This window comes from Strix uralensis, chromosome 1, assembly GCF_047716275.1.
Source record: "Strix uralensis isolate ZFMK-TIS-50842 chromosome 1, bStrUra1, whole genome shotgun sequence".
NCBI classification, from domain to species: domain Eukaryota; kingdom Metazoa; phylum Chordata; class Aves; order Strigiformes; family Strigidae; genus Strix; species Strix uralensis.
Genome location: NC_133972.1, coordinates 148,967,564 through 148,991,395, shown reverse-complemented (window position 1 = coordinate 148,991,395; position 23,832 = coordinate 148,967,564). Strand labels below are relative to the sequence as shown.

General features: G+C 42.9%; 1 protein-coding gene across 1 annotated transcript in view; it reads right to left on the bottom strand.

The window, feature by feature from the left end:
* Nucleotides 1–23,832, bottom strand: part of LOC141950200 (neural-cadherin-like) — a 59,713-nt gene extending 35,881 nt beyond the window's left edge. Inside the window, exons 1-7 of the mRNA XM_074884723.1 lie at nucleotides 23,616–23,832; nucleotides 7,913–8,107; nucleotides 7,225–7,450; nucleotides 5,701–5,905; nucleotides 5,201–5,312; nucleotides 1,232–1,481; nucleotides 194–336 (exon numbers count right to left, since the gene is read on the bottom strand). Coding sequence (XP_074740824.1) covers nucleotides 194–336; nucleotides 1,232–1,481; nucleotides 5,201–5,312; nucleotides 5,701–5,905; nucleotides 7,225–7,450; nucleotides 7,913–8,042 — 1,066 coding nt within the window. The 5' untranslated portion in view covers nucleotides 8,043–8,107; nucleotides 23,616–23,832. The remainder of the gene's footprint in view (nucleotides 1–193; nucleotides 337–1,231; nucleotides 1,482–5,200; nucleotides 5,313–5,700; nucleotides 5,906–7,224; nucleotides 7,451–7,912; nucleotides 8,108–23,615) is intronic.

Here is a 23,832-nt window from a genome sequence, read left to right as displayed (position 1 = left end):
CCAGGACATCAAATTTTGGTTGATATTTGGAGAACAAGCATCATATCAAAGAGCTAATTCTCATTGATATGAAGCATCCCCATTTGCAGATTATATAAATAGGGTGCTTTCTTATGATTTTTGACACACAGGTGAAGCAGACTCAATACATATTAGACAGTAAATAACAGTGTTCTAAAACCTCTTTCCTTACCTTTCTGACTATCCAGTTCAAAGTTGCCCTCCTCATTGCCTCCCATAATCAGATATAGCAGTCCATCTCCATCAGGGTCCTTTGCCCGAACAGTAGCCACTAAGGTGCTGGGACCAGCATCTTCCGAAAGGAAAGTTCTGTAACTGATGGACATAAGGGAGCAGTGGCAGCACATTCAGTATCAGAATAACCATCACCATGTTAACCATCAGCCAAAGGTTAGAAATTCACTATGAATGTAATTTTTTTTAAGCTTTGGGCATGCAATCATGCAGTCTTTAATCAGCTTAAGACAAGACTTCAAGCATCTTTGTCTGGCATACAATTTGTATTTTAGGATTGCAATCCTGCATTTTTCGTATATGTGATTTCCAAGGATCTTTTGGAAGATATCAATATGCCCCGTACTACATTACACTGCAGACCAGGATCACTTATCTCCTAAAGATGAGAAACAGGACTAATATCTGTCATGCAGTGTTTCTTATGTCCCTATCTACTAATGGAAAGCATCAGATACTACAGAGATGATGTAAACCAATATAATTTTGTAAGTTAATGTACTTATGGTTTGTATTTAAAACATATCCATACTTTAAACTTATGCCGAAAAGTAGAAATTGTATTCATTCAGGAAACAGGGCCTCATGAAGTTAGCTTATAACACAATCTGATGATGATAAAATTATGTTTTAATGTTTGCTACCATCTTTATCTGTCAAATATTTATACATGGACAATCATTTTGAGACCTAGAAGTCAACACAGTCAAAATTATTCCCTATAGAGTTAGGTCTTTTATTCATTCTGTTCTCTATATATAAATATAAAGTCAATATGCTGATATCACAACTGGTGTATTTTTTTTATACAATCTAGAAATGAAGGGCCAACTTCTAAAGCCTTTCTTCATACAAATTACCCCTTGATTTCACTGGTAGTTACAATTGCACTAAACACTGTTTAGCCATGTGTTATTAAGATTACACGTATGAACAGCATCTATAAAAACCAATGCAGGTGTTAAAGCTGGCTTACATGGACTGGGAGAAGACAGGAGCCTCGTCATTCACATTGGCCATTCGAATGCGCACAGTCGCTGTCCCTGTCCGAGGGGGATGTCCTTTATCAACAGCTATCACCACAAACTCATACATATGGTTTGCTCGCTCAAAGTTCAGCCTCTGGTTAGAATTGACGACCCCGTGACGTGTAATGGAAAAATCAGTGCTCTGGATGAAGTAAGTGATCTCAGAGTTGGAGCCAGAGTCGCAGTCTGTTGCAAGAACTATTGGAGAACACATTTAACAGGACAGTCATGCTGCAGAAGAGGTTTGGTTATGCTATTTCCTATCAAGTCAGCTTCAGATACCTTTGGTTTTTTGAGAACAGACATCACCCAAATCTGTTTTATTCGTAAAAGCCTTACTTTTGTGGCAAGAGTCTGGGAACTCCGCAGGAGGCTGGGAGTGAAAAAGCAAAACAACTCCTCTCCTCCTCCAACCCAGGCTGAGCGATCGCAGCAAGGCGGGCTTGCGAGAGAGATGTGATCCCAATACTACACAACAAGCTTTGTACAAATAGCAGTCAACACTGGTAATTACCACACAATCAATATGCATGTTGGTAGAACATTATCAGTCATAAACTGTGTCCTCACTCTCTCTGGGGATGCCGTTCAAATTTAATTAGCTCCCAGCTATGTTATAGCTAAAGTACTTTTTAATTACCTGGCGCTTCAAGGTACAAAGAGTGATTAAACATTCCTCCCCAGCAAGTGTTTATTCAGTATGTTGGGTGTCCCATCTGCTCAGAAGCAGCAAATTAGCAGAACAAAGAGCTAGAGCTCACAATGTATTATCAAAAGTGATTTTTAAGAGCAGGAGATCACCTCTTTAATTACCCTGCCATTTTTCTAGCCAAACAATGAGGCTTCAACTCATACCCACACTGGTATTAAACAAACTCCTTATTCTAGCAGGAGGACACAGATGCAGCCATTGCAGTAGCACACAGCCTTTCGGAAGTGGATCAGTGATTGCAGTACATGGACACCCTTGCAGACAGCTACAGCATCATCCAAAAATGAGATGAAGAAACAACGACCCATCACCATCAGAATATTAACTCAAAAAGGGAAAGGGGAAGAGAAAGTTTTGAAAAAGCACACTGAAATGCTGTGCTACTTAGTTGCAAAAAAACCTCAACTACCTCTACCTGTGGAAAATTACTCATCTCAGTTTAAAAGGACATTTAGGGTGGTTGTAACATTTTGTTTAACATCTCTCAAAATCCTGCTGTGAATAAATGTTTGGGTGTGTTACATACTACAAAAGCAAGGATTTTAGAGTTAATCACTCTCTTGCTGTACTGAAAGACAAAATATATTAGAACTCAAGAAAGACTGAAAGTGACTTAAAATTGTTAAATTTAGTGGTTCAGTATTGTTTTTAGAATGACATGCAGAAAGTGAAAAACATATTTGATTTGAAAAGTTCTGATTTAATCTGGGGTCACTAGTGAGACATTGTGACCATTCACAAAAATACATTTTATGTGCTAAGGATCATACTTTTTTTCCCCCAGATGTTTTCTGGCAAATAGGGAATGTGACATTTGTACATGATAAAAACATGGCCTTACTTTCCAATAGCAACTGGGAATTCCATTCCCCTTCCATTTCATTCCATCCTGCAAACTGATCTGCATTGCAAAGGTATTTCGAGGATCATACAGCAACCACAAGCATGTCTGTGCTGGTTCTGCCCATGCTCTGAGCTAGCTTAGTGCAAGCTAACTCCAGCTCAAAGCCTAGTATGTCAGCACAAAGTTGCCAGCTTCAACTCTAAGCCTTGCTCTGCCAGCACAGTGGTGCAGCTGAAGCAGTACGTTAATCCCTGCTGAGAGCATACCTTCTTGTTTTTTAGATCATAGCTTGTTTTCATCCAGACGTCTTACATGTAGTGAGCATATATCTGCCTGTAATGACTAAGTAGACAGACTGGCTCAGCTAGTGTAGCATCAGCACTACAAACATGATACAAGCCAGACTTCAAGTGTGTCGAAATAAAAATGGTTGACAACTAAAATCTACATTTACATCATCAACAGTTTTAACAAATGGCATATATCCTGGTATATTTTTCATTCACTGATAGCAACCAATCAGCCACAGAATGGCAAAGGCTGCCTTGAATTTGCATTTCTTTTTGTTTGTGGGACATCCTGATCTTGCAACATCCCACCCCTCAAGGAACTATAGTCAGGGTAAGAGCTACTTTTTCTGAGATGGTACTTGCTTTGGCAGTCAGAGTTAGTGGCACAGTACTCATTCAGCACAGGTTACAGGTGACTGCATGTACCACTTCCTTGCAGCCGCTACCAACACTGATCTGCCTTTCAACATCAAGTGAGCATTCACCCACCCATTTTTACTGAGAGGGATGTGACACTGTCACTATACTTCCACCCCACATTTTCTTTTTTAAGAAGCCTCTTTCTCTTGAAATGTACCCTGTGTGGCAAGACAACCAAACGGAATGCAATTGCAAACCATACTGCACAGTTTGCCATTCTGTTTGCTTTGGACATGGGGCATACTTTTCTTCCCCATGACTGGAAGAATTTTGATCAGCTTTACAAGTCTCCTGGAGAGAAGAGCATTCATCTTTTTAACAAAAATCACATGCTTAGGGATTTTTAGGAGTTGATTGTTCCAATCAACTTATTTCTTCCCAAGAGCCATTAAACCAAAAAATGAGCCACAGTAAGCTCTGAACTCTCCTGGTAAGTGTTCAGAGAAAGCAGTCCCTGCAGCCGTGTTATCAGCATGTCGCTATGCAAGGGAAGCTAAACTTCTTATCACCACTGTGACCTGCATGTGTTCAGCTTCAAATTCAGGAAATTTACATTGTCGTCTTCAGAAGACATGTCTTAGACATGTAAATTTTTGCTAAGTCTTGCCTTGGCACTAACCCATTTCTCACATAGTTCATAAACCCCCTGAGGTCTCAGCCCATGTTCTTGTTACCTACCCCAGTATCTGTCCCTACTTCCAGTTTGAATACTGACAGCGAGCCTGTAAGCATTCTCCCAGTTTTAGGCAGAACACATCTGTGGCATGTACCACATCATAACAGACTACTTCAGATCTCAAGACATCTTTGAAGGCATTTAATTGACACCAGTAAAACAAGTTGGAGAATGGACTTTTGTTCCTTGTCTGTTGGACTCTGAAGACTGAGACAAAAGGTGCAGTATCATCCAAGTTCAGTCTTTATTTATGCAGCCACAGTATTTTGAGAGTGACCTTGAAGTTTTGGTTGGAACTTGAGGCTTAAAATGATTTCCAACAGCTCTAATCTTTCAGTAGGATTCTAGCATCTAAATATGTTGTCTGTGACCTCAGAGTTTATGCGCAAGTGATATGTGGCCATCTTAAACCCAACAAACTTGGAATGATGACTGGTAAGCCACAACCATAAATATAAAACTTCACAGGCTTTCCAAAGGTTTCTCCTTTAACACTTTGTAAGTCAATTATACAGCATTAATACCTATTTGATAAAACTAGCTGCCCATTTAGAAACTTCTTTTTTTTTCCTTAACATATTAAGAAAACAAAAACTACTTGCAGCTGCTTCCAGGACACAAAAAGATGAGCAAGTTGACTTAATGGACAGCCACCAGATTTAAAGGAAACAAGCTATGGCAATCCAGTGACTTACTGGATTGGCACCTGTCAGCTGCCTCAACTGCTCTTGAAATACCACAAAATTCCTCCTTGGGCACAGCACAGTGGTCCTCACCTGAAGACACTCACGACTCTACTTCCAGGGTACCTAAAAGCCATCTACAGACCTCCAGGAAAGCTACTATCCACATCTTACAAAGGCAGTGCCTGCTGTGGAAGAGACAGCACTTCCTCACGGTGAGAACATGAACATGTAACACAAACTAGAAGGTCTGTGGCAAGACTGAAACAAAAGGTACGGGGGTGGTCCTCACCTTGCAGTAGAGATGTGCCGACAGGAATGGTTTCGGGAATGTTGTCTCTGCTGTAAATGGAGTGCTGGAATTCTGGAGAACAGTCATTTTCATCGGTGATATGGACCATGACCTGAGATAAAAGGACGTGCTGAGAGGGGATTTTATTTTCTACAGTTAGGAAAATGGGCGCCTCATCCTGGACACTGCCTGGGCAATCATTGTTTTTGCTGCTGTCCTGTCCTTACACCTTTGATGCTAAACTTTTTCTTGCACTACTCCTGTAACACAGAGGAGTATTATCTCCTCCACTTTTAAGTAGATGGGAGGCAAAGCCAAAGGGGAAGAGCAAGAGGTATTTTGCAGAGCCTAGATCTGAACCCAGCTCAGAGCCCAGCCTTCTGCCAGGACCATAAGGCCTCCTCCCTCCTGAGCATCTTCACTGTGTGTGTAACTGGTCCTGCTAACAAGGTAACAAAGATTGCAGAGACAGTGGGTAGGAAGTGAAGTGATCCATGTACCTCAGCCACGCTGCTAAGAGTGCTCTCAACTTCCATGGCTTTCAGTAAGAGGTGATAGAGGTGGTGCTCACTCTCGTAGTCCACAGGGTGGGTCAGGCTGACCTCTCCGCTCTCCTGCCTCACCCTGAAGAGTCCGCTGGGGTTCGTCAGCAGAGTGTACGAAAGAGGCTGGCTCTGGAAAGAAACAGCCTCAACAACTGCTATTCTGTAAAGAATGAGAGAATAACCTTTGCTTCAAAACAACAACAACAAAACGTGTCTCCTGACCACCTAGAAGAGGAAGATGAGGATGAGGAAAGGTGAATTGCTCATTCTCTGTCAATGGTGGGCTCAGCTTTGTATTCAGACTGGAAATCCCCATACTACAAGGAGCCCACCCACCCTCTTCTCTCACCAAACTGATCCCCTGACATAGCAGGGCTGGGGTAACAACCCATTCCAACCCCCATTAACATGAAAACACTTTTTTCTTCCTGACTGTACCCTTCCAAATACTTGACAGCAGTTACTGGTTTAGCTTCAGTTAGAGATAAATGAGCTACTACAGTTTTGACTTTCTTTGAAGTTGTATATTCAGAAAAGGAGCAGGTTCAGAGATGGATGGGAAACCAACAAAGCACAGGGCCTTTCCAGATCCTGCTGTCCACCTTGCCAGGACATGAAATGAACATTTTACCTCCCTACCATGACTTATGTTTTGAAGCTCTATCTCACACCAGTCTCTGGCCGGTGTGACAATACACTTTAAGCTTGTCTCAGTGAAAGCTCCAGGGAAGGAGAAAAATTTCCTCCTCCTCATTCAGTCTCTTTTAAGGAGTAAGTGGCACATCTCCAGCAATTTTTCCTACTTCATCAGCTTATTTTGAGGTTTCCTGCTCCTTAAAGGCCCTATGGCACTGCTCCACCTGCTACTTGGAGCCTTAAAAGCCCATGCTGCTCTCAAGCAGCTGAACAGTGACAATAAAACCAGAGCCAGCTCGGCAGCATCTCCCCGCTGTGGCTTGGCTTAGCTACCCTTCACGCAACAGCAGAGCTCCTTGGAGACTTAGCTGTATCTATTTGCACTTCACACGGGTGTTGTTATCTCAAGAGTCTGGCAATGACTTGCCGTTCTAAAAATTTAAATACAAGTCAAACAGGATACAAACAACTCCAAATCTGGTTAATTAAAACACAGTATTTTTCCAGCACTCATTTATATCTGAAGTGCTCCAGGAGATGCATAGCCAGGAGTTTGGTTGTTTTAATTCATGATGCAATGCAGTAAGACCCCAAGAGCATTAAAATAATAATTTCAGCAGAATTCCAGTATCCCAGACTACGCCATGTGCCACACTGGAGACTCTCAAACACCAGAAAAGGCATCATTTCTTTTAGAAAACACAACACTATTTTGAAAGTGTAAGAGGCAAACAGTTATGCATAGGCCTGAGAAGCAACAACACAAAAATGTCACTTTATTGTGCTCTGCGAAGTTCCTCTCAGACTGCAGGCAGGGAGCTCACCTAACAAAGTACAACTTACTTTTCTCCTGCTGGAGTATTTTCAGGGACAGACACACTGTAGGACATGTTAGTGAACTGTGGAGGTCGGGAGCCTGCCAGGATGGAAACGGAGGCGTAGGGGGTTTTGTTGCCATATTCATCGGTGGCTTCCACAGTAACCACGTACTCCTTGTTCCACGTCAAAGGCAAGCCAGTCGTCATGATAACGCCAGTATCCTTATCTACTCGGAATCGTTCTTCACCACCTATCAATATGTGCACAAAGCTGGTCTGAAAAATTCCCCACAGCGAGAACATTTGCATCTTCACTATTTTAAGGTAAGTTATCCTCAAATCATCTACCTATGTCCTTGCATGCACTTCTTTTTTCCTCTCTAGTTGTGCACCTTATCTTTCACTCACACCATGCTCTGTTGACCGGTGCAGTGTAAAAGAGACAAGAATGGATGAGAAATGGAGCCTTAAGCTAACGGTAAGGCTGCAATCGATTTCAAAATAGAAGTAAAGCAAAGAAAGTGGCAGCAAGAAGGATTCCCACCCACATAACCGTTTTATTTAAAGCACCTCCAGTCTCTTCTTGCTGTACCCACTGTATCTTTAAGGATTTCCCAAGGGAAAAATCTATCAATGAAATGATTAAATGGGAAATTGTTAAGAAAAATCTGCAACTTAACAGAATTTTATCATGTTTTTCCGAATAGACCTACCTGCAATGAGTGTGTAAGCTATCCCAGCACTGGCGTTCTCATTGTTACCGTAATATGCGACAAGCTGGTAGATGAGAGTGCCTTTTCGGGCATCTGGATCGACACGTGCCAGGTAGGGGTATGGGTACATGCCCCAGGACAGAAGTTCCTCTTCTGGGGCAAGGAGTGTCACGTGGCAGAGGTACCAGTCGTTATCTACAAAAGATGCACAGATTTCTAGACAGCTTGTTCATAAACTTTAATCAGGAATGTTTAAGATCTTATCCATTATTATTTGTAAACAAACTGAATTGCCCATCACATTCATCCTCTCACATGCACAAAAAATTCAGTATAGATACAGACTTTGGCAGCTCGATGTGGATTAAATGCAGTTAACAACTAATTAAAAATACTTTCAATAATAGCTTTTAATTAGTTAGATATGCATATTAAATACTATGTCAGTTATACCACTTGCTGTGACACTGTTTTAACTGCGTACTTATCCAGACTCGGGTGAAATTTGGTCTTTTCGTTTTCAAAAAATTCGGTGTAAATGGTGCCAGTTTTACCAAATCAGGTTTAGGGCTTTGTACTGGGTCTGGCCACCACAGGCTTATTAAAATATTTCTCTTAAAAATCAGTGGAAGTGGTAAGCAATCAAAACTCCCTAAAATTCTTCCAGCTCAAACACGAATTTGGTTAATTTTCTCAAACCACTGGATATTCAAGGAAAGTGGGGGAGTAGAAAAGTACATATGAGAAACACATGTTGTCTGCCTCATAAAATGATTGCATACTTGAACAAACAGTGATGAGGTTTCAGGTCTGTTAAGGGCTACACCACTATCAAAAGAAACACCCACCCAGGTGTACGTATGTCTCATACAGGAAACCCCTGATCTCTGCCTTCAGGAAGGCCACATTTCACATAGGATGGAAGAGGACAGCATCACACGGAAAAAATCAGCACCAAAAGCAAGAAGTAAGCTAGAAATTCCAAACATTTTTTAACTATGGTCCTCAGGGATCCGATACTAAAGAAAAGACTACCCACAGATAGAGACATCCACTGACACACAAGACCTGTATTTACGAGCAGCCTTACCCCACAGTAAAAGTATGTGCTGGACAAATTTGCCAGAGGTAATCATTCCCAGGAGGGAAAAGACTTCATTTAAATTTTGTGGGTTTTTTAAAGTATTTAAAATAATATGACACATGGTTTCTTTAGCTAGCAGAAGTTCTTAGATTACATGGTCTCTGGACTTCTAATGTACTGGCATTGCACACATGGAAACATTTGTTAACCACGCTCCTCTAAGAATTTTTTTCTCTGTATTGCTTGCTGTAGCACAAGGCATAGCCCTCAGCACGAGCTAGTGGCCCACAAGAGCAGCTGTAGCAGTCGGTATTTTATCCATAGACAAGAGGGAGGGCTGAGAAACACACGTCTTAATTAGCCCAGCTATAGACAATGTCATTTTGCTAGGGTCAAGTACAGAATGAAAACTTGTAGGCACGCAGCTAATAAAACATATTTTTGTTCATCCATTGTTCCAATTCAGGCAATTCTATTTTCTGCAGAGCCAAGCATTTTTCCCATTCTCATTTCCTTTCCCAAACTAGAGGATGATTTCAAAGAACTGTAATTTTACAGATTATTCCTTAATATTATCCCATGTAGGCGATGCAAGTGTTAAATCAATCAATAACAAAGTCCTAATCCTACTGTAAGAATTGTAAAAACCACCACCATCTCAAAATGTCAGCCCTAAACCAGAGCTTTATGCTTTAAAAAAGACAAACAAGGGAATAAATTTCACTGACTTCAGGACACCATATCAGGGGAAATATTTGTGTTGTTCAAATTAATGATAATTTTCTGAACTTCTACAAAAACTTCACCTCCTCCCTCTCTGAAATGTGTATTTAAATAGACTCACAGAATCATAGAATCACTTAGGTTGAAAAAGACCCTTAGGACCATTGAGTCCAACCATTAACCTAACACCTCCAAGTCCACCACTAAACCATGTCCCTAAGCACCACATCTACATGTCTTTTAAATACCTCCAGGGATGGGGACTCCACCACTTCCCTGGGCAGCCTGTTCCAGTGCTTGACAACACTTTCAGTGAAGATATTTTTCCTCATATCCAATCTAAACCTCCACTGGCACAACTTGAGGCTGTCCCCTGAGCCTCCTTTTCTCCAGGCTAAACAATCCCAGTTACCTCCGGTGCTCCTCATAAGATTTGTGCTCTAGACCCTTCACCAGCTTCGTTCCCCTTCTTTGGATACTTCAGCACCTCAATGTCCTTCTTGTAGTGAGGGGCCCAAAACTGAACACATTATTCGAGGTGTGGCCTCACCAGTGCTGAGCACAGCAGGATGATCACTTCCTTAGTCCTGCTGGCCACATTATTTCTGATACAAGCCAGGATACTATTGGTCTTCTTGGCCACCTGGGCACACTGCAGGTTCATACTCAACCCTCACTGAACCTTGGTAAAATTGTAACACTAGCAAAGCCTCAGATCATAGACCCATGGGATGGCTGAGCTTGGCAGGGACCTCTGGAGGTCATCTGGTCCAACCCCCCTGCTCAAGCAGGGCTATCTAGAGCCGGTTGCTCCGGACCATGCCCACATGGCTTTTGAATATCTCCAAGAAGGGAGACTCCATAACCTCCCTAGGTAACCTGTTCCAGTGAACTAAAGTTCTGGGGACTGGATTTCAAGAAAAATGTGGACCAGCTGTAAGCGTGCAGAGAGGAGCAAAGAACACAACCAGAAAACATGGTCTGTCAGAAAAGGTGCCAAGACCTGGAGATTTTCAGGAGACTGCGAGGGACATGGTAACAGTGCTTTAAGATGATGAAGGACTGATGTATGAAGCCAGTCAGATGTTCCCTAACCCATGAAACAAAAAGTAACAAACCCTCATTCCCAAGGAAAACCTTTGCGTTAGATGGAGGGCTGGGCAGGGGGAATCCCCCAGCAATTTTTGAAATATAAGGAGCACTTGATAGCAGCTGGAGAGGTGAGAGATCATCCATCAGTGAGATCTTTAAGACCTGACTAGACAAATATCTGCCAGCAAACACTTTGTTATACCAAAGCCTGCCTCTAGGCAGGGGCACAGTACCAGCAAGACTGTTAAATCCTTTCCATCACACTTTAATTCCCCTGCCCTTCAGCTTTTGCATTTCATTGATTTCTGAAGCTTACATGTTCACATGTCACTCATTCCCCAGCAGCCTGAGGGAATTTCTAGCACAGACATTCTTTGGACCTTGTGCTTTTCTTTACTGTTCACTTAAAGGTAAGAAGTGAGAGAAGGAGTGAACGCCACTCTAGAAACAGACAGTGCCACACATGAAAGGAAAAACAGAGGATGAGCCCAAACCTGTAGGGCTGTGGCACAGCAGCAGTTGGTAATAAACTTCAGCTATCAGGTGGAACGTCTTTCTGCAGATGAGAAGTGGCTCACTTTTTCAGCCTCTCGGCATTTATGTCTGCTTTTAAGGCTTGAAGGAGCAGAGCTGTTCTCTCTGTGCAAGTAAACAAAACTTAAACTAAAGCAACCTGCAAGCATGCTGACAAAACAGTCCATGCATACAGATATCAGAGCTCTAATTCTGGCAGGGAGAGAATGGAAGTAGTGAGGCGGGTGTCAGTCTCTTTTCCCAAGTAACAAGTGACAGGATGAGAGGAAACAGCCTCAAGTTGTGCCAGGAGAGGTTTAGATTGGATATTATGAAAAATTTCTTCACCAAAAGGGTTGTCAAGCGCTGGAACAGGCTGCCCAGGGAAGTGGTGGAGTCACCATCCTGGAGGTATTTAAAAGACACATAGATGTGGCGCTTAGAGACACAGTTTAGTGATGGACTTTGCGGTGCTACATTAACAGTTGGACTCTATGATCTTAATGGTCTTTTCCAATCTAAACAATTCTATAATTCCGTGAAGAAGAGATTGTTATAAAGGTCAGGTCTAAGTTGGAGCGAGTCCCAAAGTCTAAAAAAATCAGTGTTGAACATGCAACAGAGACTAACCAGAGGCCAATCAAACAGCACTATTCTGCCCTATCATTCAGAAAAAGCTGTTCAGAAGCAGCACTTTAAGCCTTCACTACTCAGGAATACAAACATTTCTGTTCTGGTAGCTGTCTCCTCCTTGCACAGACACCAGACGTGAGAAACTCAAGGATCTTAAGGTGTTAAAGACACATGGCAATCAAATACTATGGAAAATTATTGCTTTGACTTGAAACAAGTCAGTGAAACAAAAACAGTCTTGATAAAGCAGGGTTTTTTCCAGCAATGCATTGTTTTTTCAACTGTTGTAACTGCAAAGGCATTAACAGATCAAGCCTCTGAAATCAATAGTGTTTTATTTTGTTCCACTGACACAACCGCAGCATCCTATTAAATCAAAATGCAACATCACACAGTCATGTTACAGCTCACCCATTTTGTCAATATGAATCATCCACTGAAAAGGAGGAAATAATCAGGAAATCAGGCTCTATATCCTGTAAAACAAGACTATCAACAGTATAAAACACCTGGCCTCTGCACCACAGATTTGAAAGAGTCTTGGTATGATCAATCTAGAAAAGAATATTAAGGGACTGGTTTTACTTGATACAAGTAAATTCCCAAGGCTTCAGCTCTACCACTTGTTTACATATAAGAAAGGTAGGTCAGGGATGGCATGAAAAGAATATCAACCAACCACCAGCCAAGAGGAACCAAAGTAAAAGGGTTAGGACGTAGCAAGTGCAAGGGTGAGGGAACTCACCACATGACCATCCATACTAACTTTCTGTCTTTGAGGGCAAAAGACACTTCACCAGATCAGAGCAGATAGACCTGCACCATCCTGGGACAAGAGCATGAAAGCAAAGAAAGAACTGGAAAAGGATTTTAAACTGCAAGTGGCTATTCTTGCAAGCTTGTATCAATTTCGTGTTCCTTTAATCATTTCTTTTCCTCCCTTAACAGAAGGAAGAAATGTGATAGAGTAATTTTCTTTTCCCGAGATGAGGATTATAGCTGCACTGACTGATGTGGGTTTGACGAGACTAATGTTGGGAAGCTGAGAAGTAAAAAATGTACATAAAAAATGTTAGGTTATGTTTTGCTTATATCCCCTCCGGCAAAATGAATCATTTGAATGTAAAAGAGACAGCATGGTATGCAAAGATGTTTCTGAAGTACCCAGCTTGAAACAAGACATCAAGGCGGGATGCCTACACAGCCCCTCATTATGCTGTCAGTCCACACTGTTATCCCTCAGTGGCAGGGCAAGACAACAGGAGCTTTGCCTCGCTATTGAACCCTCACCTCTACTCCACTCTCGTGAGACCCCACCTGCAGTCCTGTGTCCAGCTCTGGGGACCTCAACATAAGAAGGACATGGACCTGCTCAAGCGAGTCCAGAGGAGGCCACAAAGATGATCAGGGGGCTGGAGCACCTCCCTTACGAGGACAGGCTGAGAGAGTTGGGGTTGTTCAGCCTGGAGAAGGAAGGCTCTGGGGAGACCTTATAGCGGCCTTCCAGTACTTAAAGGGGACCTACAAGAGAGATGGAGAGGGACTTTTTCCAAGGGCATGTAGTGATAGAACAAGGGATGATGGCTTTAAACTGAGAGAGTGTAGATTTAGATTAGACATAAGGAAGAAAATCTTTACTGTGAGGGTGGTGAGACACTGGAACAGGTTGCCCAGGGAAGCTGTGGCTGCCCCCTCCCTGGCAGTGTTCAAGGCCAGGTTGGACGGGGCTTTGAGCAACCTGATCTAGTGGAAGGTGTCCCTGCCCATGTCAGGGGGGTGGAACTAGATGATATTTAAGGTTCTTTCCAACCCAAACCATTCTGTGAAATCCACACCTGAGAAATGACCATCACAGCTAAGAAACTCTTGTCATCTTCAGGACTGAAACACAAAATTAGTTTCAAATGACCTGTATTTCCTCAAATTAAAAATAATGTAATTGCCAGAAAACATCTGACATACTGAATAAGTTAATAAACTTCTATCTCAAATATCATTAAAAAATGATATTTGAGATAGAAAATATCTTGTGCATATATATATATAAAAATGTAACTTGTCCTAGAAGTCCTATAAATGCTTGTTCTATAAATTTGCAATTTTCCTTAAAAATTACAATTTTCAAGAGTAATTTTTTAAAAATGTAATTGGATATATTGAACAATATGAAAAGATCAGTGTGTTTCGGTAGAATAAAAAAGGGAAAAAAAAGGACTCATTTATCTAGGCTTACATTGCCTTCAGGCTCCAGAGCCCACTGCAGACAGGGCAGGTAGGGAGGCAGCTGGGTAAAATGCTTCACAAGCAGCAGCTGGACAGCAGGCAGCGGCCAATGAACACCACCGACATGATGTGTTCCCATGTTAACACAGCACTTCAGCGTGAAGCTGGAGGAACCATCACCTATTTTTGAGATCTGTAGCAGAGATCAGACTCTCTGCTTGCCACAAGAACAGTTTTTATTTTCTTTTTGGTTTTTAACATTACAGTCATCAGGGGTTACAATGTGCAGCTCATGCTCCAGTCTCCCAAATGTATGACAGATCTGAGGAGCCTCAGGAAAGATCAAGAGAAGGAAAACAAAGGGGATTTGTGCAGGAAGATGAGAGAAAACACAAGACTAATTGGAAATTGTAATCCTTAGAGTTTAAAGATACTACACACCCCTCCCCAACACAGAGTGATTTAAAGATAAGCTGCTGACAATGATGAATACTTCCCTTCCCTTAGCTATCAGTCCCATCCCCTTGATGAGGCTCCAGTGGAGAGGACAGGGAGACAAGGCCTCCTACTCTTCTGGGGGAGCAGAAAAGAAGCCCCGGCTGTCATCGCTGACATCAGTGCAAGTCAACAGGGCTAGAACTGGGGTGAAAACCCCCATTGGAGTTACTTAAACCACAGGCATGATGGATGGCTGAAGCACAGAGAAACAGCATCTATGCCCCTCAAAAGCTGTAGACAAACAATTCCCCCTACTGTCATCTAATACTAGCATGATATTCAATGAGAATGTCTCTTCGTTACGGTTGATTTTTCTTGGGTTTTTGGGTTTGTTTTCTTTTTTTCTTTCAAGCACTGTTCACTTTCACTGAGATTTTGTGAGATAGCTTTGCCTAAACCACCTCGCAAATTCTAAATGCCAGTTCATCAGCCTTTTTCATAGCTAGATGCTCTATGGTTGTGAGACATACTGGTGCCTCAGTTTCTAAGCATTATCCTTGACTAACAACAGATATTTCTAAAATTCAAGTTGGTTTTGAAGATTCCAGTCTTTATTTTGTAGTTCTGGTCAGTCACATACTCCAGTACTACCTGAAGATCAGACAAGATTGGGTCACTGTTAAGTGTCTTGTAAACTAACTCTAAAACATCCCTGTCCCCAAAGCACCTGAAATCCAGTCGTCATCCACTGTGCAGCATCCTACAAACACTGAAGTATTGAATCTGAAAAAAAATGAAAATACATATGGACATGCCTCATGAAAACTCGTCCATGTGTATTTTTGTGCCTTTCAGAAATTTCACCAAAACTAAAGCATATGTAGGAATAATCCACTTAAGAGTATTTAAACTTGCAACAAAATTTCTTATAGCAGTAATTAACCTTTAACCAGAGTTCATCATCACTTTTAGAAACGTCTTTTAGCCTAAAGAAGTGCTATTTACACAGTCATGCCGTCCACTGTGCCCCTTCTCTTCTGCCCAAGGGGCTTTTGAATCTAGTGGCCAGTTTCCCCTACAAGCTTTATGAAAGTCAGCAGTTGGCCAGAAGATGGGGTTTCCCAAATAAGGGTGCCCAATGAGGGAAAGGAAAAGGGAAAGCAGCTCTTGCTTGGTCTCAATGAGCCGACTGGTCAGCAATGCCTACAATGCTCATGTGTTTGCACCAGCTACCCCATGTGCTGTCACCCCTCCTGGGAGTAGCGCTGGGGCGAGGAGGAACTCTCACAGTGGGGAGAGCCTTCATGGCACAGGTCTCCCCTCCAGAACTAAAGCCTGAATTTTGTGAATTTCTTTTCTCCAACTCCCTTAAGAAAAGTTGTACAGGGCAGTTTTAGTACAGCTAGTCTGCTGTCATGAAAATGATGGGTCAGCTCCACCCCAAACACTGATAAGATATTCCTGAGGGTGAAATTTCTGTTAATTAACAGATTCTGTTTCTCAAAAATACTCCTGAAGTTTGGATACAATGCTCAGGGGTATCACATCCCCTTGTAACACAGTAGTGTACCAATTGGACTCTAAGCAGAGAGCGCCATGTCTTGAAGGCAGGGTAATATCCTCACTATCCCAGTTTCAGAAACAGGTCTCTCTACTCCCTTCAAAGCCCACAAACCACTACATTAGCTTGTGGATTAACAGCCCACAGCCACGGAACAGCTGGGCAATGCGACTATACTGACTGCCTCATCTAAAACTATATCAAGTGGGTTTCAGTTTTCCCTCCTTGGTTAACCACAGCCAGCAAGCTTGACAGAGCAGCCTGCAGAGATCACTTTGCATTGTTTTCATGATACATTTCTTAATATAGACTAGCACTTTGATATGTTTTCTACTCATACACCACCTTTCCAATTTAGGAGGCAAGGTCTTTCTTACCTCAATACTACCTGTAGACTTAGTCAGTGGGTCCATCAGAGCTAAAAGGCAATTGCAAGTGCTACTGCACACATGGGCAGCAAAGACAAATCTTCAGCCAATTTTTCACTTTTTATGGGAATGCAAAATTACAGCAGGTACCTCCATCACACTGGGTATCTGAGACACCTACGGCATTTTTGGAGCAGCAAAGACATCTCCGCAGGCAGATGTCCATACATCACAGCTTCAGGCAGATGCAGGAACAGGACTGCAAAATCCATTGTATCTTTTCTGCTATCACATCATCTTGCCCTAGCCTTTAAAGCTTGACTGTGGTGTCACCCTCTAGTTTTTAAAATGTTTCAATCTTTTTGTTTCCAGAGGAAGGCTCTGAAGCACTGTCAGACTTGTGATTACAGAAGCAGCATCTTTGCCTCAACTCTTAAATCTACCATATCTCCCAGCAGCTGCCCATTACAACCCAACCACGAGGACTAGGAACCCTTCACAGCACCGCTGAGAAGGTGGGAAGTACAATCATTTACAGAATCTCAAAAGCTTCCAGATGACAGGATTCTTCATAAAAAAAGTTTTTTACTACAGCTTGCATGTTAACAGCCTACTAATCACCATTAGAAGATGCTATTAAATACTATACAATCCATAATTATTTGCAGGCATGTCAGTTGGTAAGGAAGTCAGACCATGCTGACATAGTATGAATAGTTGAGGAGTCAGCAGCACAGAGGACATTTGGGGGCTTTTTTAATCTTTTTTTTTTTTTAAAGAAGGGAAGTGCTGCAAAACGCAGCTGCAATCCTAGCATTTAAAAGTTGCTTCTCTTTGCAGATCATTCAGCTTTTACTGTTGGTAAGAAGGAGAGACATGGTCTTTGGGTTTGTTTCCATTCCTCACAACTTCATCTTTCACTCTCTGGTCAATATTTCACAAAGCAGGTGAAACAATACAGACAAAATAGACATTTGTGTGGTACAGCACACTCGAAGACTGTACTTATGTCACTGAAGTAAAATTATGTGCAAGGTCTTTTGTCTGCCAACAAAACGTATAGCCACAAATTCTAGAAAGATTCCTAAACATTTTTTATAAGGGCAGCATCATTAAAGAAACAATATCCTTTGAGGAACCTATGACTGGACAAGCTCCCAGTCGCTACTTCTGCCCTCCTGTCATCCCATGCAACACAGCCCCTACTCTTCCTCATTAAAGTGGCACTTTTTAAGTTTAAAGTAGCTTGTCTGGGGTATAAAAGATCCTGAGAGGCAGAATCTGATTGCTGCATTGGTTAGGAATCACTTTGTTTCCAGTCCCAGGCTTTCTGCAGAAAAGCTACAGGCATTTATTTTTGTGTCGGCATTGCTCTTTAACATGTCTCTTCTTGAGGTTTGTTCAAACGGTTTTAAAATAAAAAGTTGCTTGCTGAGCAATAAGAGCTGTTCCTGTGACCATATTTTGAGTGTATTAACTTCTTTCCTAACACTTAAAAAGTTATCATCACCAGCAAAATACCAGTACTTTTATTCAGCAGCAATAGTGTGTTTTCAATGTACAAAGAAATGCCAAAAAAAGCTGTGGCAATATTTCTTGTTAACACCATTGGATGCAACAGTAAGAGATGCACTCAAACCCAGCAGCATGTGCACCTTTGGTAAAAGTGGACAGCAGCATTTAGTGTTTGGATTAACCAGAGCAGCAGCCTCCAAAGGAGCAGTGTGCTGGTTCCTGTGCTGTGTCCTAAGAAATGAAAAGGTAGAGTCAATAGACTTACCTTTCAGTTCTCCTCATATACTGAATTTCTAAACAGATCCTCTTCCCCTCCCACACATGTATCCCTCACCACTTTGCTACTTCTTTCTCACGAAGCAGATGCTTATTCCATATGTGTAGTGTTTGTTTACTCTCTCAAAAGCACAGCCAACCTATCTGATGTAAAGCAAGTGCATCCATAGTCGTATGCACAAACCGCTCCTTACTCTGCTCTAAGGACCAGGTGCTGCTTTTAGGTCCTTCTATCAGCAACATGAAAGACAAGGAAGAGCATACAGTCACAGGAGCAGAACCCCAAGTTCAATTCATCAGCCTGCTTCCTCAGGTCAAGTTTTTAGAGGCTTTTCTTAAACTTTCTGCTTTACCTTGTCTTAAATCTTGGACAGTTTTCACTAGCATGCCAACCTCACTGCTCAGGCTAAAACTCCAGTACTGTTGAGTTATGCACTAGCCAGGTTCTGACTGGTTTAGCAAGGGAACACTAACACCTGCACCGAAGGGCCTGCCAAGAAGCCACCACCACTCTCCAGCGAGGACAGATTTCAAAGGCCATCGGAGACGCATGAACAGAAAGAAGTCCAATTCCACTTCAGAGCTGTATTCCCAAATGAGAAGGCTACATGGACATCTCCTAGGGATGCTTATATGAACAAACTGCTTGTGCAAACACAGTATATGTGAATTTTGGGCCTCTCATGTGTAATGCAGGTCTGAAAAGGCAGACGCAGATCAGCCAGGTCCTGCCTGTACACAAAAATTAAACTCTGCCACGCACCGCACAGTGCTCTTGGAGCGTGAGACATCACTGAGAGCACGCAGGGATATTTCTGGCATGGTGCAGCTTTGATCTGGGTCTAAACCAGATTTTTAAATGCTTTCCTGCTGTTGTAATGTAAACTCAGAAACATGAAATCACAGGCTGTATAAAAGGATTTGTTAACATTAAAGGGCTGAATATTCCATTTTGAAGGTCTCCTATTGCTTTTCTTTTTAACTTGTTATGATAAAGGCTTACTCATCAGTTAAATAGCTTATGTACCTAATTAAGAATACTTGTAACATAAACTTTGTATTTACTTCTTCAGTTTTTAAGCTTTTTGTTGGTATCTCAGCTATATACTTTATCAGACATTCTTACCACTTATTTATTGCTTCTGGGTCATCATATATTTTTACATCAATTTTTTTTACAGTGAGATTCTTTCAAAGACACATACAGACAGGGTAACACAATAACCTTCATCCTGGGGCTTACTGTTTTGTCTAATGATGCCTGGCCATTAAAATGGTTTCACGGTTTAAGTGGAGCAAGCTTTTCCTCTGTCGGCACCTGAATTTGAAGGCATAGCAATGGTATCCACAGATGGTTTTAATCAGTCTGATACCAGGAGGGAAAAAAAAAAAAAAGCAGCATATAGTATGACCTCCAAACCTGATTGCCAGGTCAGATTTCTGTTTCTGGAGTCAGATTTATTTTGTTCTAAAAATGTCAGGGGCTGCCAGGAAGTAATGGGCCATTTCTGGCTCCATAAAATAAAAAACCCTAAGCTGTATCTTGATTTGAAATCATAGCCAGCATCATATATGGATTACTTGTTAGTTTTTATAGGAGCTCTATTATGTGGATTGAAAGGTTTTCCCTTCCCAGCAGGTATCCTGTGGAAGTTTCTTAAGAAAGTGCAAGGGACTCAAACTACGCCATCTTTCCATGTGCAGTCTAGGCTGTATTTTCAGGAATTTCAAGATTGGACAGATGGCTTTTTAAGAAGTAGTTTGCTTCCAGTGAGTCATAAGGGTTCAATACTGCCCATATTCTACCATAAGACACTACCCCTGAGGAACAGCACTATGCTACAGACTCCTCAGTCAGATTTCAGATCTACCTCACTGAAATTCAGTTACAGTAAACAGTTGTTATCCCATCTGAAAGAGAACAGGGGATGAGAGATCCATCTCACCTCCAAAACATGAAAATACTAAACAGCCTTGCAACTGTTTTATTCATTTCAGCCATAAACTAACTGCTGGTGTTTACCTGGCTTTGATGTCTGGAGGCATCCCAGATTTAAAGGGTTGCTAGCCTCAGGCTTATTCTTAAGAGCACTGCAGACATACAGGAGGGGAAGAGATTTGTCTTGCTGTGCTTTCTTTGAGTCTCGTCGTTAAAGAAAAATAACATTTGTAGATTATGGAGTCACTTCTTACCGCGGCTGTTTTCAGTTTGATAGCATGTGAGCTGTATCTGTGGTGTCGGTGTGTGCAGGAGCAGGGAAATCACCTAGTGGGTCACACTATTCCAAGTCAATGCAGCGTGTGCTCGATAAACCCTTTGTGGCAGGCTCTTAAGATTAAAGAAAACAAAAACAGCTGAAAGTCTGCTAGAGTTGAAGAACAGGGGTAAGAAATTGTGTTCCTTCACTTTTTGAAACATGATAGACAAAGTCCTAGACGTAAAGCTTCTTCTACACAGCATGCACCAGTACGCACCGCCAGCATCAGAAAGGACAGCTGTGGCTGGAGGAAGAGGAAGCAGTTGTGTAACTCCACATGTCCCACCCTGTCTAAGCCAGTAACAAGTATGAGAACCTGCATGGGTGCTTGCAGGTGCTTGCAGGTGTGCGTGAACACAGGCAGACTTGGGGGGGAAAGAGAGCTATGGCCCTTTCAACCCTTGCCCGTCACCCCCCACCCGTCCACGCTCAGGCAAGGTGCTGTTCTGATGGTGTGGTCAGTGTTTCCAGGACGTTAAATGTCCCAGAAGAAAATCTGGATGAGGAAATGACAGGTTTGTAGCTCATATCTTCGTATAAGAGTCTTGCCTGAACTCCAGGTCCCAATCCCACAACTATGCTCACACAGAGCCCAGAAGAACAAGGCTTTGAGAGACGGAGACAACCTGCCAGATTCCTAAAGAAGATGCTAACTGCTCTGTGTGCAAATAAGACAATTCACAGAAGTTGTGCAAACCTCTTTGTGATGCACAGTCCACCTACCAAGTGTATATTCAACGGGAGAAGAACTGTATTTTCACAGTGCCAGCTACAGTGCCCTCACAAAACAGAGAGCAGACTCATACACATCACTGCTACAAGTACAACTGAGCAACAGGTGGGATTCAGAAGGTTATCATACTCTACACTTGGTTTATTTCAGTATTTCAACCGTGTACACGAATACCTTGTCTTCCTAGGACTACAGGTGCAAGAAACAGTGCTCCAAGTAACTATCTGACCTCTTTTTTTTTTAAGTGCCAAAAAAGCTTTGCTTTTCTTAAAAAAACCCAAAACCCCAAGACGCACACTTCACTGGAGAAGCAGTGTTTGTGAAACACCTACTTCCATTCACTTCTTTTACATAAGAGATGGCAATTAATAAGGGTCCAATAGTTTTGTTTTTCAATTAATGAGAGGATTAAAAGTTTGGCACATGTTCCATAATATTGATTACTACATGACCCACTGTTAATTATACTTAGTAAGAGGCATGAGGAGAAATGAGGAGCAGATCAAAGCTAATTCTGTTCAGCTTTAACTAGTTCACTAGGTTTCTTCAGATAAAAAATGGATGCTCAAAACCTCCCACCGCTTCATCATCTCCCTGTAAAATAAGCAGCCAGAAAAAGATCCCAAGTTCATTACTGTACAAAGTTATGAGACGATAGGTTTGATTTTCAAAGCAGCTTAAAAGAGTGTCTAAATGACCTTGTCCCAACTGATCATCGAATTCCTTTCTCCCCGAGGCTCATCTCTTGTCAGTACATTATCAGTGCATAGACTGTGGTAGAAACATGCTGTACAGCACCAGATTGACAACACGATTAATCATTTGTACAACGCTGCTCACAAGGTTATTTGCTTTCATTATAAGCAAGCAAGATGGTCAAGCGATATGCCACCTTTCCAACTTCATCTTTAGCTTAAATGAGAAGTTCTACTTTCAACGTCGGGTGATTTGTTTAAAGTTAGTACCTAGAAATACTGTGCAGTGTTTTTATTATGCTAAATGTTTCTCATTTGCACAGCACAGGCCTTTTCTGCAAGAATAAATTTCTCAGGCAGGTGGCTCTGGGACTCTCAGACTACACACAGTGCACAATAGTAAAGATCACAGCCCCCAGCATGCTTCAACACATTTGTTTTCCTCCCAGCTGTATGTCTCACATTTCCTGAGCATTAAGCTGTAAAACCATTTACAGAAAACTGTAAATATTCCCTCTATAGTGAAGTTGTAAACATCTAGGAAAAAAACAAAAAACAAACCCCAAGCAAATGATAATGAGCAACCTTAGCGGAGACCTGAGCTACAGTTACAAACACACTATAACACTTACTCTGAGTAAGATGAAAGTAACACGTGGAAAGGATGGCTCTTGTAGCCATAACGCACTTCAAGCTTAACGTGGTTTAAGAAGTTTAAGGAGTCTAGCCATTCCCTTTGCTGTGTTATTAGGAGAACCACATACAGTATACAAGCTGTTGATGTACACAGTGGTATAACCATATCTCCATTTAGCTCCCTACACCAACTCCTAGGATTCCAGATTCAGGTCTTTTTTTTTTTCTCCACTTGTCCTAAGCTCATTGACATCTATTTTGCAACGGCTTCTTCGCCTTCCCACGCACGGCTCTGCCACTGCTGTAGCTGACTTCAAGCACCGTTTCAGCGCGGTTCAGCGAACAGTCCCAGAAGGATCTCCAAGCGCCGTGGGCTGCAGCTGCAGGTCTGGAAGCACGCACTGCCAGGGCAGTGTCACCTCTCCCTTCCCAGGTCACGGAGGGCCACAGAGAACAGAAGAGGCTCTTCGATAACTCCCCCCGCTATAAGACAAGCTGTCTGCTGTGGTGTGCTCCCCCATTTAACTGCTTGTTAACCCGTGAGCAGACCCCTCCGGTCTCACAGAAGTGAACCTGCCGCCACAGGAATTCCTTACAACACCACAGCAGCCAAAAAACCCCACCATTACCCACATGTTTCATCTGTTCCCTCAAAGACGGGAGGCGAAAGCTCCGCAGGCGGTATCAGAGAAGAGCCGGCACATCCCCACGCCACCAAACCCAGCCTGGGGGGCAGCTCCCACCGCCGCCCGCGACTCCCCGCACCCCACGGAGAGCGGCCGCGTCCCTCGAGTGACAAGTGCCCGGCACGGCCGTGCCCGCTCAGCGTCCCCCCTCCCTCGGGGCCACCCTCCGTCCCCACCCGGCGACTTCGCGGCTGTCCCGCCCCACCCGGGGCAGCGCCGCGGGGAGATGCGCGCCCATCCCCGCCGCCCGGCCCGGCCCAGCCCCCTACCTCGTCCTCCGCCGTGGTGCACCTTGACCAGCACCTCCGCCCGGTCGCCCGCCCGCAGCTCCCGCCGCAGGTAGAGCCGCCCGGACGCCCTGTCGACCGCCACGGGGGTGGCGCCGGGAGACGCCAGCTCGAACCAGCCGCCCGCCGCTCGCTCGCGGCTCCGCGGGACGGTGAAGACGGTGTCGCCCACCCGCGCCGCGGGGGGCAGGCGGGCCGT